The sequence below is a fragment of the Leishmania infantum genome, chromosome 5 (assembly GCF_000002875.2).
Source record: "Leishmania infantum JPCM5 genome chromosome 5".
Classification (NCBI taxonomy): Eukaryota; Euglenozoa; class Kinetoplastea; order Trypanosomatida; family Trypanosomatidae; genus Leishmania; species Leishmania infantum.
Genome location: NC_009390.2, coordinates 138038 through 158916, shown reverse-complemented (window position 1 = coordinate 158916; position 20879 = coordinate 138038). Strand labels below are relative to the sequence as shown.

Here is a 20879-nt window from a genome sequence, read left to right as displayed (position 1 = left end):
CAGCTTACGAGATCGGTGACTTCTCCGCCTTATCGGCGGCCATATCAGCAGCTGCTGCCTGATCGCGCGCCATATACTCCGCGCCTGCCACCCCGCGCAGCCGGTTCGGTTGCCAGTTCTTTACGATTTCCTCCACGAACGGCGATGTCGGCTCCAGCGACGGGAAGACGGAGCGGCGGCCGACCATCACGGCGACGATAAAGATGAAGAGACACTTCGTGAGAAAGCGCACGAAGACCAGAAGGTCGGCGAAGGTCAAGTCCGTGATGGCCATCTGTCCCGAGGTCAGATACGCCACCTCGCTCCGAAACTTTGCCCACCGGTACGGCAGCAGCGCCCGCTGCCCGTCCACATACTCGCGCCAGACGGCGATCGTGATGTCCTCTCCTCGCGCCGCATAGGCGTCGATGTGCCGCTTCAGCGGCTCGTCCATTGCCGCTACATGCCTTGTGCACATGGCTACCGGCACCGTGAAGGGCTTTGCTAGCGCGCGGGCTAACCGGCTCATACTCGAATCAGAGACGACCTCTGCCCCTAGTGCTTGCTGATGATTGTGGAGGGGATGGTGTGCTGAGGGAGGGAGACGGGAGGGGGCGGCGACGGTGGCAGCGGGTGAACGGACACACAAAGTAAAACACGATATGTGGTTCGCTAAAGATGATGTGGATACAAGTGCGGTGAGAGAGAGAGAGCGGAAGAAGCGAAAATGCCATCGAGGGAGAGCGAGAGTGCGTATGCACAACAGCCGCAGCGGGGGGGGAGGAGAGCAGAGAAACATTGAGAGACGGAGCTGAAAGGGGGTGCAGGTGCAGGAGGCATCACTATGCCCAATCCTTGCCGTGCCGTAAAGGCCGCAACAGCCTCTCGAAGAAAAACAAGGAAAGGAACACGCGAGCGGGCGCACACCGGCGCGGTTGATCGGCAGTGCCACGTGTAAAGGATGGGCAGTCCTCCGCACGACTCCGCGTGTCGGGCGAGGGAGTAGGGAGGCAAGCAGGAAGCCCTCTTTTAATGATCACCATCGCGAGGTGAGTGCTAGGTGAGAGAGAGAGACAGAGAGAGTCAGGCACACACAAACATGCACGAGCGGTGATCGTGAGAGAAAGGAAAACAGGGTTCGTTGCTGTGCACACAGCAGCTCTCGTCTCTGCGTCTGCGCCCCTGCCCATTTCTCTGCCATCTCCTCTGCGCGCCAGCCGCCGCTGACGCTCCACCAGCTTTACCCACCGCTCACCCGCTGCATTCAGCAACGGGGCGCCGTGCGCCGCTGATTACTTCCTAATGGATACATAAATTCTCTTTCCTGTGCGCGCGTCGCGCTTGACCGTAGGGATAAGTCACGAAGACGTGGCAAAAAACCGCGAAGGAGAGCACACAGTGTGGGGGAGGGAGAGGTGATATGGGGCCATGCCGCCACATCATCCCGCGCTCATACAGCCCCGCATACTCTCACAAACCCGAAAAAACACCACACCCACGCTCGCACACATCCATTCCGTCATTCGCATTCCCCACCAACAACCACTCGGGTGCCGCCGCCCCCCCCCCCCCCCACCACCTCTATCCCTGACGATCCTCCTTCCCTTGTACATCTCTCCCAAAACAACCGCATTACGCACTTGGTCTGCCTCTGTTGTTGTTTTCGTCGCGCCGCTGCCGTTTCTGTGCGCGTCTCACGCTTCAAAAAGGAGACTTGCAGGAGTCGGGGAGGAAGAGGGGAGGAAGGGGAGGCGACCAGTAACAAAATCCAGAGGGGCGACCGGTACAGGTACACACGCGCACCTGCGCACGAACAGGAATGTACGTATAAACATACATACCCGCACACGCACACACACGAGTTGATCATGACGAAAGAAGGGGGAACAAGGAGGAGGAAGGGGCGAGGGTACGAGTCCAGAAGAGCGTCGCGACAACGATAATTATAGTGAGGATAGTGGCGAAGGAAAAGAAAGCGGAAGGGGAGGCGACAAGAGCAGACACACAAGGAGGTTATATATATATATATGTATATGACTGTATTGTTGTCTGCGGGTGCACGTATACGTCTGCGTGTGTCTGTCTGTCTGGGCGTTTGTGTGTCCTACGTGACCACTACACGTTGCACTCTCTCTCACACTCCCTTCCCCTAGCGCCCCCTCTCCTTGCTATTTCGCCCGCTCGCACTTTCTCTTTGTATCTCGTATCTTAACACCAACGCGCGCGCACACACACACACACACACGGGCACAGACTCAAGCAGCATATGCGTACTTCATGCGGTTCATCGCATGAGGGCAGTGCATGTTTGCTCTTGTCTGCTCCGGTGTCTTCTTTTTTGTTTCGCGTCGATTTTTATCCTTCATATAAGCATACATACGCATCTATATATACACACATATATATATATATGTGTGTGTGTGTGTGTGCTTATTATCTTCATTCCGTATTTTTTTTTCTCCGGTGTTTTAGGAAATAAAAGGTAAAAAGGAGGAAAACAGCATAGCTCTGCTCAACACACACACACACACACGTACAAACATACGCATACACGATACACACCCACATACATCCACATGCACACACACACACACACACACAAGGGTCACGCGAAAAAAAATGAGCGAGGAGAAGGGGAAAGAGAGAGAGGTGTGACGTAGCACAGCAGTACGCATGCGTGCACGTGTAGGCTTACTCATTTTGCGGTAATCCACACGCACCCTGCAGCGAGGGGGGTGCATGGGAGAGGGCCGAGATGAGGCGGCGAAAAGAAAAACGAGCAATTTGCGCTCGCCCGCCGTATCACCCTCACTCACCCCTCCCCACCCCCGTCTGCTCGGTTCCACCTCCCGCTCTTGCACCTGCTTCCCCACGCGTACCATACGCCCCTCTCATCCCCTTCTTCGTCCGTACCACATTCCTGCTGACGCTTTTGCTGCTGCTTCCCCTCCCTCCCTTCTTCCTCCCCCTCTTATCCCGTCCCATATATATATATATCCCATGCCTCACCCCTCTTTCCCGGATCGCCCTGCCACGCAGCACACAGCACAGGGAGGTGCGGCGGCGTCCCCCCTCCCCCTCTGCCAAATGGTTTGCGCCGTTTGCGGACAAACGCGATGCGAGGGCAAGGAGGAGGAGAGGGAAGAGGGGAGAGAACGCGCACACACACAAAAAAAAACGTAAGAAATCCACACAGAGGCACCCACACGCACACACGCAGAGGGAGAGGGCGAGCGTCGCAATGCAACACGATCTCCCTCTCCCTCTGCGTGTGTGCGTGTGGTGGTGCCGGTTCGGTCAAATTTGCGACCGCCATGAAGAAAATAAGGCCAAAGTACAAACGAAAAAAAAAATATACACCCCCCCAAAAAAAAAAAGGGAGAAGCGCAGGTGGACATGAAAGCGGCAACGACGTCGTAAACAATAATGCATGCATGTACATATACATACACTACACATATATATATATATATACATATAGGCATATATATGCACGTGCACATGCACATGTATATGCAGGTATATACATTATCATTCTTTTGCGACTCGTGTCATGCCCTCTTCCGTGCGCGTCGGCGTGGCAGTGGGGCAGAGAAGCACAAGGGAGAGAGCGGGTGAGCGCTTGGGAGAGGGGGAGAGGGAGAGGCGCTTGGGTTGGGGGGTGCGGGGGGGGAGGGGAGGATGGACGGAGTGGCGTTGGGGAAAAGCCGTCAGAGACGACGACGTGACGTGATCGACACACGGACACACACACACGGAGGAGCAGCAGCGGCAGCGCGCAAGAACGCCGCACAGTCGTGAATGCCGCTTTCTTGAGAACGGCGGAGAAAGGAGGAGGAGAACTCGGCCATGTGCGCGATAGCAGTGCATCGACGGGCCCATTAGCGACCGGCTCCAAGCACCACCATGGCATCGACCTGCAGCAGCGGGAACGCCTCACACACACCAGCGAGAGAGGGATATATGGTGCCTCACGCTAACGGCAGCTGCGGAAGCGGCGGCACTTTCCGTTTCGTCGCGGTAGGGCGGGCTGAGGGCAAAGACGTGGCCAGTGGCCGGAGGGGAGATGGTGGCGACACGTGGCGGCCCCGTCTCACGCCTGCTCCACCACGCGCATGAAGACGCGTCCGACGCGACTCTGCTTCTCCGGCCCCAGGAGCAGGTAGCACAGCACTCCCGGAAACGTTGTGCAGCAGCTGATAAACACACAGCCGTACGAATAGTTGCCGTTGTAGCGTGTCTGCAGCTGCGCCTGAATCGGCGGGGCCGAGAAGCCGCCAAGGCAGCCAGCCACAAATACACAGCCCATGAAGAAGCCGAGGTTAGGCCCGTGGAAGTCCTTGGCGATCAGCGCCGGCATCATGGCGAAAATGCCAGCCGTGCAGAAGCCGACCACACTTAAGCACACGGCGAAGGCCGCGTAGCTGCGGCAAAAGACGAGCAGCGACGTCGCCAAACCACCGACGGTGGCGCACATTGTGTAGGCGAGGGCGTCGTCGGTGAAGGAGGCCACGCCGCCTACCAGGATGGAGCCCACAATCTGAAACACACCCCAAAACGTGAACACCGTCGACGCCTTGGAGGTGCTGATGGGGGTGACGTCTGCATACACCGTGCCAGCGCTGCCCATGGAGGAGACGTAGGGGACGGCCACGTAGATCAGTCCGTAGAAGGACCAGCCGTAGATGGCGAACATGAAGAAGTGCGTAAGGAAGCGAACGGAGAAGAAGACGCGCATCATCTCTCTCCAAGTCAGGCGCCGCACGTGCATATCCTGGATTAGATCCGCCACCGTGCAGGCCTGGGTGCCGTGCACTTTCCTTCCATGTTGCGCGAGCTGCTGCTGCGGCTGCTGGTGACGACCCAATAACATGCTCATGTCGTCGCTGCCGCCTGGCGACGCCAGGGCGGCGCGAGCTGACGCTGCTGCATCCGGCTTGCCGCCCTTCTCGAGAGTGTCACCGTTGTCGTGGTTCGCCGCCTTCTCCGCCTCCGTGCGCATGGAGTCGATCATCCGGGTTGTCGGTGAGGCCGCGGCGTTCTCACCTGCCTCGGGGGTTATCATGAGCATTATTTCGTTCCTCTCCTCGTGGCTGAAGCTTCTGTGCGCGATACAATCATCATGGCTAGGCTCGCGGGCGGGGCTGTTGCCGCCGCGTGCGTGGTCATCCACGTCAACGTCGTCCTCGATCGGGTGGCGGCGGCAGGAGAGGATTGTGGCAACCAGCCCAATGGCGCAGAACGCGGACATGAGGCGGAAGGTATGACGCCAGCCGTAGACGTCCACGAGACTGCCGAGCACCGCTGGGACAACGGCACTGCCGACGCCGCCGCCGCAGAAATTGATGCCCTGTCCAAGGCCAAGGCGACGCCGGAACCACGAGCCGGTCGCCGCTGCGCCAGGCGACAGCATCAACGCGGAGGAGATGGAGGCGAGCAGCGAGTAGGATGCCGTGACCTCCGCCGAGCTCTTCGCAAAAGACGAGCTCAGCCACAGTGCGGCGAAGAGCATCACTGTGGAGGTGAACATCATCACTCGCGGCGGCACGCGATCGACAAGGAAGCCAGCAAGGACGCCGAAAACCGGCGACAGCCCGAGAGACACGGAGTTACCGAAGCTGACGGTTGTCGCGCTCGGGTAGCCCAGAGACGGGTCATTCTGCATACTGTTCGAGAAGATGGAAAAACTGTTGTCGATGCCGTAGCTCATCATCTGCATCAGAGCACCGGAAACGGCGACGAGGTAGCCGATCCAGTGGTCCGCCGGGCGGTGGGTGACCGCCCGGTCCACCTTCTTGCATGCCTCATAGATCTGCATGGCTTGTGTGAGAGGAGAGAGGGGGGGGAGAGGACGTCTGCCGGTGGCGGTGAGCCCTTTGCCCGAGCCGTGGAAGCACGACGAGCAAAAAATGAGAGGGGGAGAAGCGTAAAGCAACAACAAAAAAGGATCAGACACGTGGAGGATGTGACGTGTGGATGCGGGGTGGGTGGTAGTGGACAGAGAGAGACTCTGAGAGGGGGTGGTGGTTGCGTCACCCAATGGCACGCGTGGCATCATAACGATGGTGAACACCCGCAAGCGCAAAGCAGAGAGAGAGAGAGACAGTGGGACAAGAAAGGAGTGAGGAGGGGGAGGGGGAGGGGGAGAGATGCAGCCGGCACAAGGAGGGACCAGCCGCCCATGCGCCGTTAGCAACGCACATAAGGATAGGAACATAGGAAGAGAGAAGTGACATCTGCGCATGCATCATTGTCGGCGAAAGCCACAACACGTCAGAGGGGAGGGGAGGAGGAGGGGGGTGATGGCCGTAGCAGGCGGGCCTGGATAGACCTCACTTGCGCCATCTGAGAGCCACTCTCCCCTCCCCTGCATCTCATGGCGGCTCACGTGCATCCCGACATCACCTGGAGAGGGAAGGAAGGATGGGGATGCGAATGGGAAGCGGAGGAGGGTGGGATAAGGGCGAGGCAGACGAGCAGAGAAGACACCACGTCAACAGTATTCTTCTCATGCCCTCGCCTTCTACGTCTTGATACGTACACACGTACACACGCACGCACACGTACAGGGATCTCTGGAGTTTCTTTCCTTCTGTAACTCATAATGGCGTAACGAGAGGGAGAGTGGTGGTGGTGTTGGGGATGTATCATCACGATGGCGATGGCGGCATGCGTAAGCCACACGCTCACTGTAGTGCCACGGCTGGAAGGCACGAAGGGACGAAGGAGAGGGTGTGAGCGGTGCGAGAAGAGGTATCGGGCAGCAACGCACACCACACAAGAACAGAAGAGAGGGCGGGGCGGGAGGGGGGGGGCAGAGTTGCGACGTTTATGCAGCCTTGGGGAGGGTCTGTGCCATGTCAGCCTGCCGGCGTGCACGGTTTTTTCGCGCAGCTTCGCGCCCCTCTCGCAGCAGCTCCTCGGCACGCCGGGCTTTCGCGTTGAAGTAGGCATCCCGTTCCTCGCGAATGAATCGCAGTGCCCGTCGCGCTCGTCGTGTCGCCTCATCCTTGGTTGAAGCGGGCACCACCGGTGCAGCCGCGACATGAGGCTGGTGCCGAGGCAGATCTTTGCAGGTCTTGTCAGCGTTGGGCCGAGGCGTCACTGGCTTTACAGCACTTCTGCCGCTTCGTTTCGGTTGTGGAGAAAGCGGCGGTGGCACACTGGTTGCCGCCAAAGGTTGTAGGAGAGGCGAAGAACTGCTACTGATGGTGCTAGGCACAGGACAAGCGCTGTGTCGGAAGGGTGGTTGCAGAACCCTTGCCGCGTCGTGGGTGTGGCGCCTCCAAGGCAGCGGCACTGCCGATGGCTGCTTGATGCAGGTAGTGGCAACGGCCACTTCAGGCTTAGCAACTGCGCAACCCCCGTTGTGAGCCATGGTAGGTTCCTTCGCAGAAACCATAGTAGCAGCGTCACCCTCGTTGAGAAAATCAAGGCTACTCAGCTGATGGACGAGCAGCTGCGCGTAGTGTTGTTGAAGGGCGTCGAGGTGCCGGAGCTCTATCTCTAGCTCCTGAGCGAGGGCAACGGCATGCGGCAGCGTCGCGTTACTCGTCATGACGCGGGCATGCCATATGCAGAAGAGTGTCAACCAACGCAGCTCCTGCCTGCTGCCTTTGCGCTCGCCGGTCTCCACGTTTCCCAGAATGTCTATATCACAGTGTCTAATGGTTGTGTCGTCCAATGCACCTGGAAAGCGGCAGGCACAAGGCGATGCGCCCCACACAAAACTGAAGCGGGCAAGGGTAGAAGAAAGAGCGAAAGACAGGAAGTGCCATGAGCGAGTGCCGTCAGCTACACAGGTGGAGTGACGGGCGACGTCTCCATGTGTACACACGCAACAGCAACATATATATATATATATATATATATATGTGCACATATGTAATCCAATGAGAGGGACCGAGAGCGTTGTTGCCGGGGCTGCTCTCCCTCTGCTGCTCGCACCACGGATTCGAAAAATGCGCCATCGGGAGGTGCCACAACAACCAGATGTGGTAGGGGGTAGCAACAGAGAAAGACCTTTTCTCTTGTTTTCCGTGGACACAATCTGCGGAAAGCCTAGTGCGGTAGAATGCACCGCAGTAGCGTGCCCATACAACTGCGAAGGTCTTCATACCTCAACGTTCCTCCCCCCACACACATACATACACACGTTAATGGTGCCCTTTTCGCTTATTCGTTATTCTGGGTGCCTCGCGTGCCCGGACAGGAGAGGGACGATCGATTGGCTCGCACGCGCACCACTTTACACGGAGTTGCCCTTCACTCCCCTCACTGCTTAGATGAAGTTAACAACAGCCGAAACAGAAGTGTCGGCACTTACACGGCTGTGCTCGTTTAAGCGTAAAGGCAAAAAAAGAAAAAAAAACACGCACAGACACGAGGAACACATTTTTCCCCAACTCGTCCATTTCGCCGCCATTGAAAATGGAGTCAAACGCCACTCGATCCCCTGGCCCGCCACAGGCCCCCACCCCGCGGTGCGAGGCAGCCGTAGAGGCACACGCGGTGCAGCGATGCGCCGGTCTAGCCATCCCCGCGTGGCCCCTGCGCCGAACTCCGCCCGCACCCTTGGTGCATCGCTCGCGGGGCGGCGCGGGCGTGTTCACTGTCGCAGGTTGCTCGGACGGCGCTACGTCGTAGGTGCTCGGCCCGGCCATCGCCAGCGGCGGTTCGGGGTCGGAACGGGCTGGGGGGCTGCTCGGCTTCCCCTCGCACACAGGGGGGTGGGGTCGGTGGGCCCCGTGCTGCGAGGCGTGTGTGTGTGTGTGTGTATCCCTTCCCTCTTCGTCGTGGAGGGGGGTCACAGAAAAATCAGGAACAGCGAAAATGAAAAGGTGACCAGCAGACACAGGCTAAAACACAGACCAAGCAGAGCGATGGATAGAGTACGCCAAAAAAAAAAAAGAAACGGCAACAGCGGCCGTTGTTTCTCTAGGCAAATGGGATACGCAAGACGCGAGACGATGAACGATCATGCGCAGCAGGAGAGGTGTCGCACACACACACACTTAAAACAACGGCACCAGCAGCAAAACGCACATACGTTTCTTGTGCTTTGCGTTACTCCTGGGCAGCAGCCAAGAACCGCGCCCAAAGCGCATCGTCGCTCTCGCGATCAGCGTCCGCTGAAAAAGCCTCCACGCGCTCCTGCCCCTTTCGTGCGGCCTTCCGCTTCTGCTGTCGCCGGGCCTTGCGCTGCTTCTCCTCCTGCTCGCGCACGTACGTGGCCACTGTTGCCAGCTGCGTGTGCATCTTCTTCGCAGGCAGCCTGTCAGTCTTGCTCGGTTTCGAAGGCTTGACAGCTTCCTCATCCTTCTCCGCCTCACTACCGCTGTCGAGCTGGTCCTCTTCAGGCGCGTCATTCACGCTTTCCTCGTCCCCGTCATCTGCCTCATCTTGCTCCTCATCGCCACGATGAATGGTGTCATCTACCACGTTGAAGGTGCTGTAGTGCTCAATCAGCTTCATGTGCTTTTCCTGCGGCTGCTCCATCGCATCACGGTGGTGTTTATTGGACTCGAACGGCGGCGCGTTAAACCACGGCAGACGCCCGCGCTGCCAGTCGTACAAGACCATGCGCGCGGCAGCTTCTACGTCCGGCTCACCTCCAGCAACCAGCTTTCCGCGCAGCTTTGCAAGCTTCTCGAGAAAATCAACAACGTCGCGCCATTCTCTGACGCCATAAGTGGCCACAATATCGCCGTGCTTGACAATCTTCAACACGGTATCCACGACATCAGTCTTGTCCGCATTTCCGAGACGCTCCACACGCACGACACCCTTCAGCACCGCCTGAATATCGTTGTTCGACTCCCGGTCGTACACCACGCCGGGGCAGTCGATGAGGAAGATACTGCGTGTCAGAGCAACATACTGCCACACCTTCGTCTCACCAGGAATGGGTGCCACCTTGCAGACGGATTTACGACGTAGCGTGTTAATCAGCGAGCTCTTTCCCACATTTGGGTAACCAATCACACCCACAGAAATCGGCGTCTTGGTGCGCTTGCTGCCGCGGTGCGTTACGTTGTGCAGACGCGCAAACTGCCGGAGTAAAGAAATGACGTTACCTTTGCCAAAAGGGTGATTCACACTGGCATGGAAAGCAATGGTGGGATAGTCCTTGCTGAGAATCTGAAGCCAGCGAGCCGTGGCCCACAGAGGCACTAAATCGCACTTGTTCAACACCAGAACGAAGTGTTTATATTTTTTCTCACGCCGCATGAAATCCTCCAGAAAAGCACTTCGCGTACCCATCGGATCGCGCGCGTCGACGACGTACAGCACTACATCCGAGCTGTCAATCACCTTGTACAGCTCGCACCAAATTCGGTTTGATTGACCCTTGGTCATCAAAATCCCGTTTCTGGTTTTATCGTCGCGATCCTTGTGCACCCCCTTCATCAAATCGCGGTCCTTCTCTTTCTGGTTGCAGTTGTAATAGTCACCTTTGGCGTTGGCCTCTGTCGCCAAGGTTGACATGTCCACAGCATTGAGTCGCACCCGCTTGCGGTTCGCCTTATCACCAAACGTTTTGTCCCACTCCATTTCTTTACGGATGCTTCCGTCAGTGTTCTTCGGCTCTTCAAGAAGGCTCAACGGCAGCTTGGACTGCTTGATGATGACGCTGTACGGGTCTTTATACTTGGCTCCCATTTCTTCGCGGAACTTCTGAAGCGCCTCCTGGCCGATGGTCCGGGTGTTGCCGAACCAACGGCGGTCAGGTGCAATGCGCGCCATCTGCTGCTCAATGCGATCGGATGCTTTGAGCACGCTTCCTTTGATGATGTTGCCCTTTTCGTCACGTTTAATTTTCGACTTGTACATTTTCAGCCGCTTAATGGTGCGCTGATCCCGAAGACTAGTCTTATTTGGGTCGGTGCGCCGGTTTGGGTTGGTAGGGGCGAGAAGCCCCTTTCCGGCCTTTTTGCCTGGCTTGCCCATCCCTTTTGTGGTGCGCTGTGAGAAATCAAGAAAATAAATATTCAAAAGGCTCACCGTTGGATGAACATCCGACCGGCAGGTGCACGACACAGAGAAAAACGCTTTACTGACTGCGCATAAAAAAAGAGTGGTGTTGCAGGCACGTCTGAGGCCAAACGGTAGGTCAGCTTCTTCCTTTGCTACTTGGCAGGGATCCAAGTGCGAGCCAAATTACAAATAATATATTTACATTTTTTTTTCGTGTTTGATAAAAAACAATAATAATAATCCGAATATCAAATGATAAATCCGGTTGTATATCAGCGTGCGAAGTCATCCATGATAGAGTGAGGGGGAAAGCAAATGCAATATAAACAATAATGATAGACACGGAAAGAGTTCGAAATAATTCAACACAGCAGCGCACAGGCGGCATACTCATTTTTGCTGGCTTTGCCACCACCAAAACCAGGACAAGGTCGTGGAATGATTGGTGCTGTATCTGTGGCGATAGGACACGAACACAAGGATGCGCGCATCTCTGCTTCGGCCACTATGCTCACATCTAGCGTGTGATATTCGTGAATGATGCTGTTGCTCAACCACGAGTGCCACGCTGAGGTATAAGTCTTCGATCGTGCTTTTTTTTTGTCTTTACGCCGTCAATGAACTTTGGAGACAAGATAGATGGCTTCTTGCGACTTTACCGATGAACATATACAGAAAAAACTTTAGTGATCGCCTTTTTCAATGCCGTGCGTAACGCAACATTTCATATATATGTATATATATGTATGCATATATTGATTTTTCTCCTTCGATTGCGCACATGTCGACACACTAGCGCAACAAGAGCGCTTTTCGACACCGATGCCTTCATAATTTTCTCACTTCTTCGTCGTGGCCTTCACAGCATCATCAAACCATGGGTAGTCCCTCGACACCTCCTCCAAATCCTCGCTTGTGATCTCCGTCTCTTTGTCAAGGCCCATGACCTCGTGAATGATGCCGTTGTCGTCCTTGCCACGGAGCTTGCAGCCGAGGCCGATGCACATAAAGTCGAGCAGTCCCTGCATGCCAAACTGCTCAGCTGCCGTCATTGTCAGGAGGTAATGCTTCTGGTTCAGAGGCGAGCAAAGACGCTGGTTGAAGAAATCATTATCCCACTTGTCTGTCACAACGTAAGAGAAATCACGGTAAATGCATGGGCGAGTCAGCTGGCTAGCGGCATGGCCATCTACGCCATAGTGGACCGCCCAGCGAATAAGGTGCTCCAGCACCGCGGCTGGGTAGCCAAACTCTGGGATCTCGCCCTCGGCTTCCTCAATGAACGGGCACTGTTTGATGTAGTTTTTCGACACCTCGATGTACTTGCCATCGTCACAGTGGACAATGATATAAAGGTCGCGGTCTACTTTGAACTCGCCGTTTGGGCCCTTTAGCACCAGACGAATATCCATAGCGCCTTCGTCAGCCATTGTTGAGACGATGGGTGAAAATGAAAGGTATAACTGTAAACACGTTTCCTTTCAAGCGGCTCTTGAGCAGAAACAGAGTATGTCGAGAGAAAAAACGACTTCGTTCTCTTCTTGCACAGCTGGGAACACAGTGCACGTCGAAAGAAAGCCAAGAGGTCAGGAAGTAAGAGGGCAAGTGAGTGGGAGTGGAGAAGCGACCATCTGCGGCGCCGGATGCGTCAGAAAGTCATAAGGACAGCGAGGGCGGTGAAGTGAACTTGCCCGCGCCTCCGCTAACCAAGGCGCTCTCAAGAGACGATGTGTATTGCCTGTCGTAATTCGAGTCCAATATCAGAGAGCGGGGCTTTGTAAGAATTCGCCAGCGACACCGTTTTTCAGCAAAGAAATAGGACTAAGGATGAAAGCGGCAAAAAAAAACGCTTTTCACATGCGGCGAGACGCACGCGTAAGCGCCCCTGGCACGAAAACGCTTCTGTATGCGGCGGAAACGTTTCCACAATGCGGGGTGCCGGCCTGGCTGCCCCGGGGCTCTCTCACCCGCCCCCTTCAGCGTCGTTTCCTTGCCCTCCTCTCGCGGGCGGGGGTGTGGCCCAGGCGGCGGCGCCTGGTTGGCGGGCGGCCCCTCTTTTTGCCGTCCACGGGGCGCGTGGCGTGGTGGGCCTGGGCCCCCGGTCCCCGGTCCCCCGACATGCCGCCAACCCACGGCGCGAGGCAGCCGTAGAGGCACACGCGGTGCAGCGATGCGCCGGTCTAGCCATCCCCGCGTGGCCCCTGCGCCGAACTCCGCCCGCACCCTTGGTGCATCGCTCGCGGGGCGGCGCGGGCGTGTTCACTGTCGCAGGTTGCTCGGACGGCGCTACGTCGTAGGTGCTCGGCCCGGCCATCGCCAGCGGCGGTTCGGGGTCGGAACGGGCTGGGGGGCTGCTCGGCTTCCCCTCGCACACAGGGGGGTGGGGTCGGTGGGCCCCGTGCTGCGAGGCGTGTGTGTGTGTGTGTGTATCCCTTCCCTCTTCGTCGTGGGGGGGGGTCGCAGAAAAATCGGGCTAGGGTGGGGTTTGGGGTAGGTGGTGTGGGAGGGGGGTGGGGCGGGGGTCGCGCCGCGGTGGGCCGCGGGGGCGTTCGTGCGGGCGGGCGGGTGGGGCGGCGCGCCCCGCGCGCGAAGCGTTTCGCCCCGCCCGCGGCTTTCGTTTTTGTTTTTGTCAATCTCTGTGGGGGGGGGGCGTGCCGAGGCCAAAGCCGAAAACGGGAAAAACTGCACAGGAGGCCGCATGCCCGGCTTACATGGGCAGCAGGTCGATCGCCATTTCGGCAGGGACACCGGCCGACACGAGTGCTGGCGCGGCCCGTGCGGCCGAGAGTCCCTGCCGCTCCGCAACGGAGATCATTACATGCACCACCGTGCGCCACGCACCGGGGTCGCCTGCCGCGCCGTTGTCGCAGCTTCGCGCGCTGTCGACGTCAGAGGCGTACCCGGCGCGTGGGCGGGCCAGGTCCATGGTGCTCGCGAGGATGTTCTCCTTGACAAGGATGCCATCAAGTGCCGCCGCCTCGTCCTGCGGTGTCATGGGCATACGGCGGCGCCGCCGGAGGCTGACGGAGTAGCCGACAAGGAGCTGGAGCATCTCGTCCATGCGAGACTGACTGCGGCCGACGAGGGGAGCCATCGAGTGTGCCACCTCGTCAAACAGCTCCGCGCGCACCGGCAGCTCTGCCGCGGCAGTGCCGGCCGGCCAGCGCGGAAAAAACGAGGCCATGACTGCTGTCGCCAGGCTCAGCTCCTTCAGCGTGGTGCGCGGCGCGGCGCACATGTGGCGGACTTGTGCCTGCGCCGCTGACCAACCGTCGCTGCGCGATGCAGCGGCGGAGAGTAGGGCAATGAGATGCGCATATCGAGACACGACCGGCGCATGCGTGGCGCACAGGTCAACCGTCTCGGCGTCTCGCCGGAGTGCGGCCCATAGTATCATGGATTCCCACACGCCGCCTTGGTTGCGTGTGCAGCGGATCGGTGTCGCCGGATGCACGCCGCTGCTGTTGCCGTTCACCTGGGTGTGCGCATGCGCTGCTTCTGACTCCGCCGTGCTCATTCGAATTAGGTGTCGGAGAGCGCGCGCGCAATGGTTGTAGTTCTCCGACGTGCGGAGCGCAGAGGCGGCACGGCTGTCCCTTGTCGGCTGCAAGAAGAGTTGCAGCACGGACCAGTGAGTGTAGCAGTTGACAAGCAGGACCGGCAGCGTACGGTAGAAGTGCATGGCTTCCGTGTGGTGCCCCGTGGCGGCGAGGGCGACCATGGCGTGGTTGTAGATAGCGGCGTGGCGCTTGTCGCGTTCGCTCAGAATCGTGCCCGTTGCCACTGTGAGGCGGTCGGCGTCGCGCGCTGCTCGCACGCATTCCTCCACCTTCGCCTGAACAGACTTGTCGCTGACTTGCCACCTTGCGGGAGCATCGCTGTCGGGACGCTTGGTGTTGCTGTCGTTGCGCGACCCCGAAGACGCGACCTGCAGCGCCAGCGGGTCGCCGTAGAAGAAAAGCAGCACCATCCACGGCTGCTCTGCGGCTTTAAGGATGGACATCAGGCGCCCCGTTGTCACCGCGTCGGCGCAGCAGTTGCCCTCCCCTGCCGCTTGCGCCGCAGCAGGCGCTGCGTCAGTTGCAGCAGCTAGTTCCAGCACCGCCCCGACTGCATCCCGCCAGCGGCTAGCTGGACAGACAGACAAGTAAGTGTCCATGATTAGCCGCAGCGCCGTCGCGGACACGCGCTGCTGCTGCTGCTGCCCCTCTGCGCCGGCCAAGGGCACCTTGCTCGACAGCACAATCAGGCGGCGCAGACGATCCACCCACTCGAACACATGATTCCGCTCGGCATTGGCACTGTCACTTACTTGCCGCGCCCCCACGGCCGCTCGGTGGCGCATGTCCACCGCCTCCAGCACCCCGCGCAGCCAATCGAGAGAGGCAGTGCCGCCCGCGGCGGCGGTGGCGTCGTCCAGGACGCGAGAGAGCGGGGCTGCATCGGCCAGCGCCCACGCGCACCGCCACCCGTCGCGACGCAGCGGCGCCACGCGGTGCATCACAGCGCGAAAAGCGCTACCATCATCGCCGCACAGAGCGAGCGCCTCCTGCACATGACCCGCCGCGACGAGGCCGACACAGCAGTCAACGCGCGCCTCCCAGTTTATGTTCGACTGAGCCGATGACGACGACGACGGCGACACTGCTGTGCTCTGTAGTGTGAGCTCCTCCAGCAGGAGAAGCGGCAGCTCTGGGCTTACCGTGGCGAGCAGCGGGGAGCGCATCGGGTAGCGGTAGTGGCGTGCCGACAAGGGAATGTCAGACACCTTGGCCTCAACAAGGCACTGCACCTGCTCCAGCAGCAGCTGCTGCAGCACACTCATCTCGCTGAGCTGCACATCGGAGAGGAGGCTGCCGGAGTTACAGCTGCGAGTCGCATGCTGTGGCGGCCGATCTTGCAGGGAGCGCGTGCGACTGCTTTTCTTTCCCGGCTGCTTGCGCTGCGCGTCTGCACTGCCGCTTATGCCGTCCGGACTGCAAGACGCCGTGGGCGCTGCGTACATGGCCTTCTCGCTTGCTTGCGCATACTGCCGTACAATGTGCTCCAGCAGCTCCGCCTTGTCAGCAGTGGTGCCTTCACGCAGCAGTGACCAACGCGCCTCGCGGAGGACGGGGAGGGCATCGGGATGCAGCTGCGCGCTTGGCAGCCCGCGCAGCTGCACAGCACACAGTTGGTCGAAGAGGCGACATCGAGCGACGAGCGATGCGGGCGTCGCATTAGTGCGCGTCGCGTACGCCCGCAGCGCGTGAAGCCACGTGGACGACATCAGAACTAAACAAACAACAACGGAAAGACGGAGAGAGAGAGTGTGAAAGACGCCGGATGCTCTAAAAGGGCGACAGAGAAAAGAAGAACGGCGTCGAGCGGCGCCGACACACGCACCACGGACTCCTCCGGAGGTGACACGAGGGAGAGAGGGAGGGAGGTCGTGTTGGAAGAAGACTCAGAGTCGAAGGCACACAAGACATGCAATGCATGAGGGATGGGGTGAGGGGAGGGTCTCCTTCTCTCAAACGAAGGCGCACCCGCGTCAAGGACGGGCGTGCGTCACAACTCACCGTCGCGTGTGTGTGCTGCACCGCTTCATTTTGTTCTTGCTCCACTGCCCCCGCCCCGCCCCCACCAGCCATGCCCAGGCTACGCACCCGTTGCCGAAACGGTGCTCACACACGCGCATCAATGTGTGCAATGGAGCGGGCCGGCGACGACATGCTGGGTGGTGGTCGTGGGCGCACACAGGCATGCATCCATGAAGAACAAGGTGCGCTGCTGTCGAACGCGAAGGGGGCGCCGCCACATCACACTAGACTGCTCAGGTGCGCTTCACCTTCGTCTTGAGGCGGTGGGCGCGCACCTCGGCGAGCTCCTCTTTCGTGTGCCGCGGCGCCAACTCTCCCGGCACCGTCGCCTTCCCGCTTGCCGCGACCTGCCTCAGCCACGCGTCTACCTCCGCTGCTGTGGCCCACCGCGTCTCCTCGTGCCGGAACCCGTCCTGGGTGCGGCGCAGCTCGTAGAGTCCCGCGTGCGCTGCCTCGTTGCCTCTGAAAGACGATGAAGTGGCAGCGGTGGCCTCTGGGGGCAGCCGCACCCACCAACCGTCGCCGACGTAACGCCCGACGTGCCAGTCGCTGTAGACGTCGAACTCGAAAGGCGTACCATCGGCACGGTAGCCGTGGACGGTCAGCGATGGCGCAGCAACCTCGTCGTGCGGCGCCACGTTATCGTCGCCGCCGTGGTCGTCCGGGTGCTCAAACAAGACCTCCATCACCGCCGCGCCGCGGCGGTTGAACCGCGTGCAGAACTTGTTGCCACGGCCGCAGTAGGAGTTGTCCGCGTCTATGATCGTGAAGCCACCGGGCTGGCGGATGATGGCGGGGGTGTCGCCGACCGGCTGGTGCCCGGCGCACACGGTGTGGATGCCGGACTGGAGAAGGTAGGCGGCAACAGTGAGAGGTATGTAGTGAGGGCCGTCTGCGTTCATCACCGTCCCCACCGCGATCGAGTGCGGGGCCACAACGCGGGGGTACACGTACGCGCGCAGCGCCTCGCCGCGCAGGGCAGCGCCGTTCACCCAATCGGAGAAGGCAGCCGCTTTAAACTGCTCCAAGGCAGCGAGCCAGCCCAGCGCCGAGGTCGCCGAGGACGCAGTCGGCGTGGTCGTCACCTCCTGCGGAGCGACCTCTGGCAGCCACCACTGCCCAACGGCCACCTGCTCCGCGTAGGAGGTCGCCTCCAGGCTTGGCACAAAGCCGGCGTTGCTGACGTTCACGCCTCCGTGGACGAAAAGGACGCCGTCCAGGACGACGCTGAGAACGCCAGCGCGGATGTACTCGTAGTAGACGCCTCCGGGCTGCGCGGCAGTGAAGAACGAGGCGGCGACCACGGCGTCTTCGTCATACGCAATGCCGTCCCTCATAGCCTCCGCACCAGCGGCGGGGGGTGCCGCCGCCACCGCCCCACACCCTTCGGCCATCATGGCCGCCATCTCGCGCAACTCCTGCCGCCGGTGGGCAAAGGCGTTCGGGCCGCCGAGTTTGTACTGCAATGCCCACTGCAGGAAAGAAACGGCGTCTGTGCGCAGGGTATCGCCGCTGCTGCCGCAAGAGGCGCCGCCATACGGGCTTGATGCGGCGTGCCCTGCGCCGTCCTGGCGTTGCGCTTCTTGTCGCTGTCGCTGCTCCAGTAGGAAGTCTCGGTACCGCAGCGCTTCCGTCAGCGACGCCGCCCTGACGGTCTTCATCGATGGCGGCGTTAGCGTGAAGACGCTGTCCTCGGCTGCGTCGGGGGCCATGCCCTCGACCTCGCACGCCATGCGTGGGTACATGGCCATCTTGTTCACGTCCCGGTTCCCAAGCAGCAGGTGCACGCGTGATGGGAAGCGGCGCTTGAAGTCGAGCAGCGCCTTGCCGAACGTGATGTCGCTGCCGTGGTCGAAGGCGTCGCCACCAAAGACGAAGTGTGAGGTCGCGTCTTGGAAGCCTAGACGATAGCGAGAGAGGTCTACAAGACGGCAATACTCCGGCTCGTAGGCATCCGTGACGGCAGGCGTGGTGGTGGTGCCCAGTGCTTGCGTGCTGGCAGCAGCATCGCTTGCTGGGAACGCCCCCGAGGGGGCCGGAAGCACGGCAGAGGACAAGGGGGCCCACCGACCATTCGCGACTCTCGAGCCGTTGCTGCCCCCGGCGAAAGGGCGGGGAGGGTTGGAGGAGACCGCAGCCTCCGCCGGTTCCCACCGAAGCACTCGTGAGATACAGACGAAGCGCTGAAAGTACGCGAAGTCCCCCTCGACATCCGTCACGTAGCTGATTCGGCGATATCGCCACAGACCTCGCCGGAGCATAGCGAGCACCTGGAGGGCGTGTGGGTCACCGGAACGCGTGTGCCACCTCCGGCAGTGCCTCCGTCACACACACACACACACACACACACACACACACACACACACACACACACACACACAGAGCGAGAGAGAGGGCTGCAGACGCGCGGGGAGGGGGTGGGTGGTCGAGTAGCGCGAAGAGGCCCTTAGCTTTCGAGAGGAGAGGAGGCTGCAGAGAGACGGTGCGGAGGTCAGCATTTGTGCACGGCATACACGCACGCCCGTTCCTTCGCCAGCGCGCGCGCGAGAGAGAGCGAGAGAGAATAGGGTCAAGGTGTAGAGGAGCGAGTAAGGGACCGCGCCACCAGCGGCACACACGCATGGACCGGCAATCCAAAATACGGAGAGGCGTGCGCGGCCGTGCCGCACGCCGCCGAAGAGGACTGGACGGAAGGGCCGCACCCCAGCTTGACTTCGCCTCCGCCCCCTGGTTAGGCGCTACTGTGGCGCTGGAGACGCTGAGGAAGCTCTGCGGGGTCAGACGGCAGACTTCGTCCCAGCTGCTGGCCGTCTTCCCAGCGAGGAGCCGGCGATGATTCACCAAAGGTGCGACGTAGCGGGAAAAAGGGTAGCAAGCCGGACTGTGTCACCGGCCGTGCTGGACGCAGCGGGAGGAGAGCCCCTTCGGCCCGTCATGCCGTGTTGAGGAGCGTCCGTTTTCGATGAGGCCCCCCTCCCCCTCAGTTGGCGAGGCAGACGGATCCAACGGCGCGCATATTTATGTGTGTGTGTGTGTGTGCGGAAGGGGCCTTTGCGGCAAGAGTCGCACGAGGGCGTTGGCGGCACATTTTTCTCCCGTTTCTGCCGCCTTGAGTGTGCTCGCGCCTGGGCCTCCTCCTCCGCCCCTGTGTTGCTGTTGTTTTAGGTGAGGGCCTCCGTGCTTCGTGATGACGGCGTCGCGTTCGGTCGACCGGTGCTGGCTAGCGCGTGCCCACGCTGCGGCCTCCGGCTCAGCGCAGAAGGCTTCGGCTATTCCGTCCACTAAGGGCCTCGTCTTTGGTCCGAGGGGCACCGAGAACGAAACGCCGTCCGTGCCGCGCTTGCGTCACGAAGAAGTCGAACGCCGCCCTCAAGGCGTGCACGCTGTCCTCGTTGTTCGGGCTGCTGATGTCCCGGGCGAACGCGGTGTTGTATTCGGTCGATAGGTTGCTGGAAGCAGCCTGCATGGTGCATCCTCCTAGCTGGAAAACGCTTCACCTTCATCACCTGGTAAGCCATCATCTTCCGGCTCGCAAAGGTCTCGCCGCCCTTGAGGAGAAGGTGCCGTGTGCAGCAACCTCGCGTTGCCCCTTGTTGCTGCCGCCCACCCACAGCGCCACCAGACCGCGGCAACGTCGGGGCCACGGGCCCCACAGCCCCGCTCCGCGCAGCATCGAAGGAATCCGGCAAAGGGCGGTTCTGTGATGGGCATGCGGCTTGCTGGCCGTGTTGACGCGTGGCGATGCGGCCGATTCTCGGCACAAGCCGCTGCGCCACGTGGTGAAGAGCAGTGCCGTCTGCCTGGGATAGCCCGTTCCTGCTGAGGCGCTCAGAGGGCATCTTGCGGATGGCTGGAAGAGCGTCCGTAGGTCGTCCTCCGGTGTGAGGCGAGCCGCGATGGAGCTTGTTCTGCTTGCGGCGAATCCCGTCGCTGAGCGTACCCATGTAACGCTCGGGGTCAACGCCCCCGGGGCTTGGCGGAGGAGATGGGGGCGATCCCCCCTCCCCCCTTAAGGTGAAGGATTTCGATATGAGAAGGCAGCCCCTCCCTAGACCCCCCCGGATGGACCCAGGGAGGATGGGGTACGGCCTGCCACCTGTGCAGTCGTCGGGTGATCTATGCAAACATGAGAGAGAGGATATGCCGGCTGTGCTGCGCCAGCCCGTGCGTGGGGGCTGTCGTTCGGGTCCAACCAGACGAACTCGCCTCCGGTCGCGGCCCCGTCTGGACGAGGAACGTCATCGCCGAAGAGTGGATGCTGGAGTCGCTCGCTGAGGAAGGTGCTTGCGAGGGGAGCAGAGGGTAGAGAGGGGCGGGGTGCAGTAGTGGTGCGCGGAGAAG

General features: G+C 60.1%; 7 protein-coding genes across 7 annotated transcripts; all 7 read right to left on the bottom strand.

Moving 5' to 3' along the window:
- Window positions 1-4: 4 nt before the first annotated feature.
- LINJ_05_0490 (conserved hypothetical protein) lies at window positions 5-778 on the bottom strand (the record flags this gene model as incomplete). The annotated part of the gene is made up of 1 exon (XM_001462975.1): window positions 5-778. The coding sequence occupies one exon, from the start codon at window positions 776-778 to the stop codon at window positions 5-7; it is 774 nt and encodes a 257-aa protein (XP_001463012.1).
- Window positions 779-4072: 3294 nt separating this feature from the next.
- Window positions 4073-5797, bottom strand: LINJ_05_0480 (monocarboxylate transporter-like protein; the record flags this gene model as incomplete). Its single annotated transcript, XM_001462974.1, has 1 exon — window positions 4073-5797. The coding sequence occupies one exon, from the start codon at window positions 5795-5797 to the stop codon at window positions 4073-4075; it is 1725 nt and encodes a 574-aa protein (XP_001463011.1).
- A 1011-nt stretch (window positions 5798-6808) lies between these two features.
- LINJ_05_0470 (hypothetical protein, unknown function) lies at window positions 6809-7537 on the bottom strand (the record flags this gene model as incomplete). Its single annotated transcript, XM_001462973.1, has 1 exon — window positions 6809-7537. One exon carries the CDS (start codon window positions 7535-7537, stop codon window positions 6809-6811), a length of 729 nt encoding a protein of 242 aa, XP_001463010.1.
- Window positions 7538-9045: 1508 nt separating this feature from the next.
- LINJ_05_0460 (putative GTPase) lies at window positions 9046-10929 on the bottom strand (the record flags this gene model as incomplete). The annotated part of the gene is made up of 1 exon (XM_001462972.1): window positions 9046-10929. One exon carries the CDS (start codon window positions 10927-10929, stop codon window positions 9046-9048), a length of 1884 nt encoding a protein of 627 aa, XP_001463009.1.
- An 866-nt stretch (window positions 10930-11795) lies between these two features.
- LINJ_05_0450 (conserved hypothetical protein) lies at window positions 11796-12386 on the bottom strand (the record flags this gene model as incomplete). Its single annotated transcript, XM_001462971.1, has 1 exon — window positions 11796-12386. One exon carries the CDS (start codon window positions 12384-12386, stop codon window positions 11796-11798), a length of 591 nt encoding a protein of 196 aa, XP_001463008.1.
- A 1277-nt stretch (window positions 12387-13663) lies between these two features.
- Window positions 13664-16225, bottom strand: LINJ_05_0440 (conserved hypothetical protein; the record flags this gene model as incomplete). Its single annotated transcript, XM_001462970.1, has 1 exon — window positions 13664-16225. One exon carries the CDS (start codon window positions 16223-16225, stop codon window positions 13664-13666), a length of 2562 nt encoding a protein of 853 aa, XP_001463007.1.
- A 546-nt stretch (window positions 16226-16771) lies between these two features.
- LINJ_05_0430 (conserved hypothetical protein) lies at window positions 16772-18799 on the bottom strand (the record flags this gene model as incomplete). Its single annotated transcript, XM_001462969.1, has 1 exon — window positions 16772-18799. One exon carries the CDS (start codon window positions 18797-18799, stop codon window positions 16772-16774), a length of 2028 nt encoding a protein of 675 aa, XP_001463006.1.
- Window positions 18800-20879: the final 2080 nt, after the last annotated feature.